The 9,073-nt window shown below is 27.6% G+C and overlaps 3 protein-coding genes across 4 annotated transcripts; 2 read left to right on the top strand and 1 right to left on the bottom strand.

Annotated features, from left to right (window-relative positions):
* Positions 1–791: 791 nt before the first annotated feature.
* On the bottom strand, positions 792–4,739 carry LOC119681952 (SAM and SH3 domain-containing protein 3-like). Of its 2 annotated transcripts, none has more exons than XM_038095267.1 (5): positions 4,553–4,739; positions 3,466–3,608; positions 2,789–3,036; positions 1,730–1,851; positions 792–1,629 (listed from the first exon to the last, which is right to left on the bottom strand). In XM_038095267.1, the coding sequence occupies exons 1-5, from the start codon at positions 4,734–4,736 to the stop codon at positions 1,172–1,174; spliced, it is 1,155 nt and encodes a 384-aa protein (XP_037951195.1). In that variant the 5' UTR covers positions 4,737–4,739; the 3' UTR covers positions 792–1,171. The 2 variants fall into 2 exon arrangements, with proteins under 2 accessions (XP_037951195.1, XP_037951196.1); XM_038095268.1 differs by having other exon boundaries at positions 792–1,608.
* A 184-nt stretch (positions 4,740–4,923) lies between these two features.
* Positions 4,924–8,341, top strand: LOC119682535 (SAM and SH3 domain-containing protein 3-like). The gene is made up of 5 exons (XM_038095999.1): positions 4,924–4,957; positions 5,907–6,049; positions 6,479–6,726; positions 7,644–7,765; positions 7,887–8,341. Exons 2-5 carry the CDS (start codon positions 6,011–6,013, stop codon positions 8,321–8,323), a joined length of 846 nt encoding a protein of 281 aa, XP_037951927.1. The 5' UTR covers positions 4,924–4,957; positions 5,907–6,010; the 3' UTR covers positions 8,324–8,341.
* On the top strand, positions 8,327–8,715 carry LOC119676389 (the record flags this gene model as incomplete). The annotated part of the gene is made up of 1 exon (XM_038087625.1): positions 8,327–8,715. A coding segment is annotated over one exon (330 nt), but the record flags the coding sequence as incomplete, so codon positions are not given.
* Positions 8,716–9,073: the final 358 nt, after the last annotated feature.

Here is a 9,073-nt window from a genome sequence, read left to right as displayed (position 1 = left end):
TGTACATTTGAACTTAAACATTTTTTTCAACGAATCACAGCAATTTAAATATTTTTACATAATAATTAATTTTTATTTTTATATTTATTAAAAACCTAATAAATTATTTTATTTGTATTAAAATTAAATTAATATATATTTAAAAAATATAAATAATAGCATGGAATAATAATGATAGAAAATAATAGAATCAGAAATATTTTAAATTAATTTAAAAAGTAAAAAAAAAGTATATAAATATATGCAATTAAAAAAAATAAAAATAAATTAATAATATAATTTTTTATATTATATGTAAAGAAAAAGAATTATATTATTAATGTAGAATTTTTAACAAAGTGTGAGAATATTTTGAAAATAACATTTTTAAATAAATGCATAAATAAAAAGTAAAAAAAATAAAGTATATAAATATAGGCAATTAAAATAAATAAAAATTGTTAAATAATATATTTTTTTTAAAGTATATATAATGAAAAATAATTATATAATTAATGTAGAACTTTTAACAAAGTGTGAGAATATTTTGAAATTAACATTATTAAATATATGTATATATTAAAAGAAAAAAAAACCAAAGTTTATAAATATAGGCAATTAAAATAAATAAAAATTGATAATTAATATATTTTTTATATTATATATAATGAAAAATAATTATATTATTAATACAGAACTTTTAACAAAGTGTGAGCATATTTTTAACTTAAAATGTAAGAAAAAGTCTTAAAAAATGTGTATAAATAAAAATTCTACTTAAAATTAAATTAATAAAATTATAAATAAAACTACTTTAATACATAAAACTAATAATAAAATTCGTTATTGTTGTAATGGGCTATTGCTCCTTTTCATCGCTGAAATTCGATGCGTTCGTATTTTTGCGTAGATGATTTCTAAGCATAACTAAATTTCGACTCAACTGCAAATTATTCGGCATGCCAATACCCGTTGTTGTTGCCGTTGAAGTGGTCTGTGTATGTGGAAGTGTATTGCAAGAATTTGGCATGGCCAGAGCTGGAAATGCACTATTCATACCGGCACAACCCACAAAACCAGCTGAAGCTGTCGATGTTGTAGGTGAAGTAGCGCCAGCACTGCATAATGTACTACCACTACTAGATAGACCCACGCCCAACAGTAATTCATGGGCGAGTATTGTAGGTAAATGTTAAGTGCTATTTTTTAGTGGACCTGATGATAGTGAACTACTACTAACACCGGAATCGCTGGATTTCTCACTTAAACCACCTCCACGTGTTAGGGTATCATCACCCAAAAGACCGCTACCTATTAATGCCTTCTTTCCTACACGTGCTGGTAATCCAACTTTGAATGGATTTTCTTTTTGGCGTCGTGCACTTTCGACACGTTTCATAATTTCACTTGAACACTTGGTGACCACATCGTCTAAGCTATTCGAATCATCAGTGGAGTTTACGGCTTGTGTGGGTGTTTGCGAGGTGGGAACTGGTGAGCCTTCATAACAACCTGAATCACGTGGAAAATGACGGCGGCCAAATGGTGAAGCGGCATGTTTTTTGTTGATGTTATTTAAACGTGCTTCATCGTTTTCTGAGCTGGAACCAGCTATGTCACCATCAGAACCTGTGTGTGAGAAATTAGAAGCTGTTGATGAAAGTGGATTAGTTAGTAAAGGAACTGTGCAATTTTGGTAAGAAAAAATTGAATTCGTTGTTAAATACTATTAAAGGGTTAGTGAACTTACATTCTATGTCGTGCAATAGTTGCACTGCAGTTAATAGTTTTGCACGATGATCCTGATTGATAATACCCAAATAATCCAAATCGGCTGGTTCAAGTTCTTTGAAGAGTTCCAAGTCTTCGTAACTGCAATAAAGTAATAAATTTGCATAAATGGAATTTATTTTTCCTTAAGGTATTTTTAATAATTTTTAAAAAGATATGTATAGTATGATAAAAGAATATATGAAAATAAAAAAAGTGATAAAATCACATATGAGAAAAAATTATTTCAAAAAGTATTAAAATAAAATAAAATAAAATAAATAAAGAATTTTAAAATATATTTTATATTTTCTTCTCTTATATGAGAAAATAGTTTTATTTTAATTTTATTAAATATTTAACTTTTTATAAACATTTTACTGTCACAAATTTACACTGTTTTGAATTAAATTTGATGGATTAAGTAAAAAAAATATATGAAATATTATTTTTATATTAGAGCTTGGACAAATATATAACTATATGTAAAAAAACTGTTCTAATAAAATTACTACTTCTAAAATACTACTTTTTATATAATAACTTTGACAAATATGTTACTATGTGTACATATAAAAATTATTTTTTATTTTAGATATAATTTTTCATAGTGATTAATTTTAATAAATTTGATACATGTATAATAAAAAATAAAAAAAAAAAATTTTAATATAGTTTTAGCATTTTAAATATATTTTTTCATTCACTTAATTACACAGAAAATAACTATTTTATATAAAGTTAAAGAATATAAAATGTTATTTATACCATTTCTCTTTTTTTATTTTATAAGATTTGTAAACAATTTCTGTTAGTATTTTAAATATTTTATTGTATTTTTTTTTAGTTACTTCATTTCTACAAATTAATACTTTATTTTAATTTAATTTGAGATTTCAGTTTATTTGACTTTCATAAATTAAATTTACATTTCTATTTCTCTTCTCCTCTCGCATATTCAATTAAAATTGCAAATTTTTATTTTTATTGATAACAAAAAAAAAAATAAAATTTATTTCCTTTAGCAATTCATGCTTACCCATTTAAAACAAAGACTGAAGTGTACTCTTTCAAACCGATACGGAATAGTAAATCCTCGACAGAGCTAGGACCATTGCTGTTAACATGTCGACCAGCAGTTGTTAGATTTTTGCTATTTGAATTTTTCATACGCTGCTCAGGCAGTACTTCCACATTGATGAACTTAAAATGACCCACTCGACCGTGACAACGACCCTTCCAAATGCCAGAGGCATTCATCGACAATACATCGATAGTGTCACCTTTCTAAAAATTTAAAATAAAGCGCATAGCATATAGCACATAGCATATAGATATATACATAGTATGGCAAAGCAAAAAAGAAATATAAGTTAAAATCAAAATAATATGAAAATCTCTTTCTGCTCAAAAGCAAATATTTTCATTTAATATTTTTCAGTTGAAATTTTCCTTTAAATCTCAAAAATCTCAAAATATTTGTGCATACGAGTATAGATGAAGAAAAGTTGAGTTACTGATTTTGCACTTGACTGCTGACAATTTCATCGATAATCTCAAAAGCAATACTTAAAGCAAATTTTTTAACAGTTTTGCTTGCTTATGCTTTTGTGTTAATATGAAAATATTTGAAAATAAAATAAGCAGTGGGAGGAGTAGTAGTGGGAGAAGGATTGATAGGAAAAATAGTGGTAGTAGGAATTGGAGTTAACTTACCTTAAACTTAAGTGCGTCCTTATCATAAGGATTTGGCATGCTGTCGACAAGTGCTTTGGCTTTACAAATTGGAACTAACGAAGTACGATCTTCTGTCGATATGGAGCTTTGTGGACTGCCAGGACGTACTAGAGCTTGAGTACCTAAAAATCAAAACATATTGTATGCATTAAATTGTGAAAAGGATATAAAATTGTTAAAATATTTATAATTAAATGGATTGGTTAGTTATTTTATAAAGGAAAGTGTTTAATAAGCGAGAGATTACTACTTTAAGAGTATATAATCTTTTTCTAGGTATTTTTTTTTTAATTTTGCTATTTTTTTCTTAATAACAATATTTACTTTTTGTTAAAAAATATATTTTGTTTTCAAAATTTGAAAAGTTTTGTTCATTAAAATTTTTGCAAAGCAATCTTAGTGTACTCGCATGAAATCCTTTTTCCAAAATATAAGTTCTTTTTTTTAATTTTAGCTTATTTTGGTTTATTTAATTTGTTTCTCACTTTTTTCTGGCAATTTTGTTGTTTTTTTTTGTTAGTTACTGCAATGTAATCTGTTTCAAGGCGAAGTACAAGTGATGGAAAAAATGAACTAACTGGGTTCAGTTCAGTAGCGCATTAAAAATTCATTAGGTTTGTAAAATTTGAAGTGTTTTTTCAAAAAAAAAAATTTAAAAACAAAACAAAATTTTTTGTTTTTATGGCATTGCCGAAAAACCACTTAAATAACAAGAACAACATCAACACAAACTAAAGAAAGCAAAAACAACAACAACAAAAAGTTGATAAAAGCAATAACAGCTGGCTAAACTTGAGAGTATGGCTGAAACCGTTAATAGACCAATATATGTGCAATGCTATCAAGAGCAAGCCATAAACGAACCGAACCGAACCGAACCAACTAACAGCAGCAACCCAACAAATTCTCAACCATAAGAATGCCACAAATTCAAAGAAATAAACAGTTGAGAAAATCTGTAGTGGGAGTTGCGATTGCCCATAGAAATGTTGGAGTTGTAAAAGCACTGAGCTCCATAGGATTGTAAGCGTATAAAAATAAAACTATATATACATAAATAACTTACTTGAACCGGAAGCACTGGGTAAACTTTCCACTGAACTTGCAGAGCATGCAAAAGCCTGATCGCTCATACTGCCACGGTCGGTATTATCTTGGGAATTGCTAAAATCCCTTGAAGTATCCTTTGTGGCAACAAAGTTCCTGCCATTTTCATTAAATGCGCCAATTTCCTTCGGTGAGTTTCGCATTTCGTTGGACTTTATAAAAGATTGTATGAATATATATATATATATATGTGTATACATGTATGTAGAATTAGTAAAGTTAGAAGAGTTGAGTCGAAGTAGAAGTTGCAGCATAAATAGTAACAGCAACAACACCACCATTAACAGCAACAGTGCAGTATGAGCTATCAGGCTTTTGCATGCTCTGGCAGTTAGTGGAAAGTTACCCAGTGCTTCCGGTTCAAGTAAGTTATTTATGTATATATAGTTTTATTTTTATACGCTTACAATCCTATGGAGCTCAGTGCTTTTACAACTCCACCATTTCTATGGGCAATCGCAACTCCCACTACAGATTTTCTCAACTGTTTATTTCTTTGAATTTGTGGCATTCTTATGGTTGAGAATTTGTTGGGTTGCTGCTGTTAGTTGGTTCGCTTCGGTTCGGTTCGGTTCGTTTATGGCTTGCTCTTGATAGCATTGCACATATATTGGTCTATTAACGGTTTCAGCCATACTCTCAAGTTTAGCCAGCTGTTATTGCTTTTATCAACTTTTTGTTGTTGTTGTTTTTGCTTTCTTTAGTTTGTGTTGATGTTGTTCTTGTTATTTAAGTGGTTTTTCGGCAATGCCATAAAAACAAAAAATTTTGTTTTGTTTTTAAATTTTTTTTTTTGAAAAAACACTTCAAATTTTACAAACCTAATGAATTTTTAATGCGCTACTGAACTGAACCCAGTTAGTTCATTTTTTCCATCACTTGTACTTCGCCTTGAAACAGATTACATTGCAGTAACTAACAAAAAAAAACAACAAAATTGCCAGAAAAAAGTGAGAAACAAATTAAATAAACCAAAATAAGCTAAAATTAAAAAAAAGAACTTATATTTTGGAAAAAGGATTTCATGCGAGTACACTAAGATTGCTTTGCAAAAATTTTAATGAACAAAACTTTTCAAATTTTGAAAACAAAATATATTTTTTAACAAAAAGTAAATATTGTTATTAAGAAAAAAATAGCAAAATTAAAAAAAAAATACCTAGAAAAAGATTATATACTCTTAAAGTAGTAATCTCTCGCTTATTAAACACTTTCCTTTATAAAATAACTAACCAATCCATTTAATTATAAATATTTTAACAATTTTATATCCTTTTCACAATTTAATGCATACAATATGTTTTGATTTTTAGGTACTCAAGCTCTAGTACGTCCTGGCAGTCCACAAAGCTCCATATCGACAGAAGATCGTACTTCGTTAGTTCCAATTTGTAAAGCCAAAGCACTTGTCGACAGCATGCCAAATCCTTATGATAAGGACGCACTTAAGTTTAAGGTAAGTTAACTCCAATTCCTACTACCACTATTTTTCCTATCAATCCTTCTCCCACTACTACTCCTCCCACTGCTTATTTTATTTTCAAATATTTTCATATTAACACAAAAGCATAAGCAAGCAAAACTGTTAAAAAATTTGCTTTAAGTATTGCTTTTGAGATTATCGATGAAATTGTCAGCAGTCAAGTGCAAAATCAGTAACTCAACTTTTCTTCATCTATACTCGTATGCACAAATATTTTGAGATTTTTGAGATTTAAAGGAAAATTTCAACTGAAAAATATTAAATGAAAATATTTGCTTTTGAGCAGAAAGAGATTTTCATATTATTTTGATTTTAACTTATATTTCTTTTTTGCTTTGCCATACTATGTATATATCTATATGCTATGTGCTATATGCTATGCGCTTTATTTTAAATTTTTAGAAAGGTGACACTATCGATGTATTGTCGATGAATGCCTCTGGCATTTGGAAGGGTCGTTGTCACGGTCGAGTGGGTCATTTTAAGTTCATCAATGTGGAAGTACTGCCTGAGCAGCGTATGAAAAATTCAAATAGCAAAAATCTAACAACTGCTGGTCGACATGTTAACAGCAATGGTCCTAGCTCTGTCGAGGATTTACTATTCCGTATCGGTTTGAAAGAGTACACTTCAGTCTTTGTTTTAAATGGGTAAGCATGAATTGCTAAAGGAAATAAATTTTATTTTTTTTTTTGTTATCAATAAAAATAAAAATTTGCAATTTTAATTGAATATGCGAGAGGAGAAGAGAAATAGAAATGTAAATTTAATTTATGAAAGTCAAATAAACTGAAATCTCAAATTAAATTAAAATAAAGTATTAATTTATAGAAATGAAGTAACTAAAAAAAAATCCAATAAAATATTTAAAATACTAAAAAAAAAAATATTAAAATATTAAAAAATATTATAAAATAAAAAAAGAGAAATATATAAATAACATTTTATATTCTTCAAATTTATATAAAAGAGTTATTTTCTGTGTATATATTAAAAATGCTAAAACTGTATTAAAATTTTTTTTTATTTTTTATTATATATGTATCAAATTAATTTTAATAATCACTATGAAAAATTATATCTAAAATAAAATAATGTTTATATGTACACATAATTAACATATTTGTAAAGTATATATAAAAAGTAATATTTTAGATATCTTTAATTTTATTAGAACAGTTTTTTTTACATATAGTTATATATTTGTCCAACCTCTAATATAAAAATAATATTTCATATATTTTTTTTATTTAATCCATCAAATTTAATTCAAAACAGTGTAAATTTGTGACAATAAAATGTTTATAAAAGGTTAAATATTTAGTAAAATAAAAAAAAAACTATTTTCTAATTTAAAAGAAGAAAATATAAAATATATTTTAAAATTCTTTAGTTTATTTTATTTTATTTTAATATTTTTTGAAATAATTTTTTTCATATGTGATTTTATCACTTTTTTTATTTTCATATATTCTTCTATCATAGTATACATATCTTTTTAAATATTATTAAAAATACCTTAAGGAAAAATAAATTCCATTTATGCAAATTTATTATTTTATTGCAGTTACGAAGACTTGGAACTCTTCAAAGAACTTGAACCAGCCGATTTGGATTATTTGGGTATTATCAATCAGGATCATCGTGCAAAACTATTAACTGCAGTGCAACTATTGCACGACATAGAATGTAAGTTCACTAACCCTTTAATAGTATTTAACAACGAATTCAATTTTTTCTTACCAAAATTGCACAGTTCCTTTACTAACTAATCCACTTTCATCAACAGCTTCTAATTTCTCACACACAGGTTCTGATGGTGACATAGCTGGTTCCAGCTCAGAAAACGATGAAGCACGTTTAAATAACATCAACAAAAAACATGCCGCTTCACCATTTGGCCGCCGTCATTTTCCACGTGATTCAGGTTGTTATGAAGGCTCACCAGTTCCCACCTCGCAAACACCCACACAAGCCGTAAACTCCACTGATGATTCGAATAGCTTAGACGATGTGGTCACCAAGTGTTCAAGTGAAATTATGAAACGTGTCGAAAGTGCACGACGCCAAAAAGAAAATCCATTCAAAGTTGGATTACCAGCACGTGTAGGAAAGAAGGCATTAATAGGTAGCGGTCTTTTGGGTGATGATACCCTAACACGTGGAGGTGGTTTAAGTGAGAAATCCAGCGATTCCGGTGTTAGTAGTAGTTCACTATCATCAGGTCCACTAAAAAATAGCACTTAACATTTACCTACAATACTCGCCCATGAATTACTGTTGGGCGTGGGTCTATCTAGTAGTGGTAGTACATTATGCAGTGCTGGCGCTACTTCACCTACAACATCGACAGCTTCAGCTGGTTTTGTGGGTTGTGCCGGTATGAATAGTGCATTTCCAGCTCTGGCCATGCCAAATTCTTGCAATACACTTCCACATACACAGACCACTTCAACGGCAACAACAACGGGTATTGGTATGCCGAATAATTTGCAGTTGAGTCGAAATTTAGTTATGCTTAGAAATCATCTACGCAAAAATACGAACGCATCGAATTTCAGCGATGAAAAGGAGCAATAGCCCATTACAACAATAACGAATTTTATTATTAGTTTTATGTATTAAAGTAGTTTTATTTTTAATTTTATTTTAAGTAGAATTTTTATTTATACACATTTTTTAAGACTTTTTCTTACATTTTAAGTTAAAAATATGCTCACACTTTGTTAAAAGTTCTGTATTAATAATATAATTATATTTCATTATATATAATATAAAAAATTATATTAATTATCAATTTTTATTTATTTTAATTGCCTATATTTATAAACTTTGTTTTTTTTTTCTTTTAATATATACATATATTTAATAATGTTATTTTCAAAATATTCTCACACTTTGTTAAAAGCTCTACATTAATTATATAATTATTTTTCATTATATATACTTTAAAAAAATATATTATATAACAATTTTTATTTATTTTAATTGCCTATA

This window comes from Teleopsis dalmanni, chromosome 2 (genome assembly GCF_002237135.1).
Source record: "Teleopsis dalmanni isolate 2A chromosome 2, ASM223713v2, whole genome shotgun sequence".
Taxonomy (NCBI): Eukaryota; Metazoa; Arthropoda; class Insecta; order Diptera; family Diopsidae; genus Teleopsis; species Teleopsis dalmanni.
This window is presented reverse-complemented; position numbering and strand designations above follow the sequence as displayed.

What these genes read in the sequence shown, in the direction of transcription:
- LOC119682535 (XM_038095999.1), top strand. Translation starts at nt 6,011, where the DNA reads ATGCCAAATCCTTATGATAAGGACGCACTTAAGTTTAAG. An exon ending in AGGACGCACTTAAGTTTAAG is followed by an intron (nt 6,050 to 6,478) that starts GTAAGTTAACTC and finishes TTAAATTTTTAG; the next exon opens with AAAGGTGACACTATCGATGT. An exon ending in TCAGTCTTTGTTTTAAATGG is followed by an intron (nt 6,727 to 7,643) that starts GTAAGCATGAAT and finishes ATTTTATTGCAG; the next exon opens with TTACGAAGACTTGGAACTCT.
- LOC119681952 (XM_038095267.1), bottom strand. Translation starts at nt 4,736, where the DNA reads ATGCGAAACTCACCGAAGGAAATTGGCGCATTTAATGAAAATGGCAGG. An exon ending in ACCCAGTGCTTCCGGTTCAA is followed by an intron (nt 3,609 to 4,552) that starts GTAAGTTATTTA and finishes TTTGATTTTTAG; the next exon opens with GTACTCAAGCTCTAGTACGT. An exon ending in AGGACGCACTTAAGTTTAAG is followed by an intron (nt 3,037 to 3,465) that starts GTAAGTTAACTC and finishes TTAAATTTTTAG; the next exon opens with AAAGGTGACACTATCGATGT.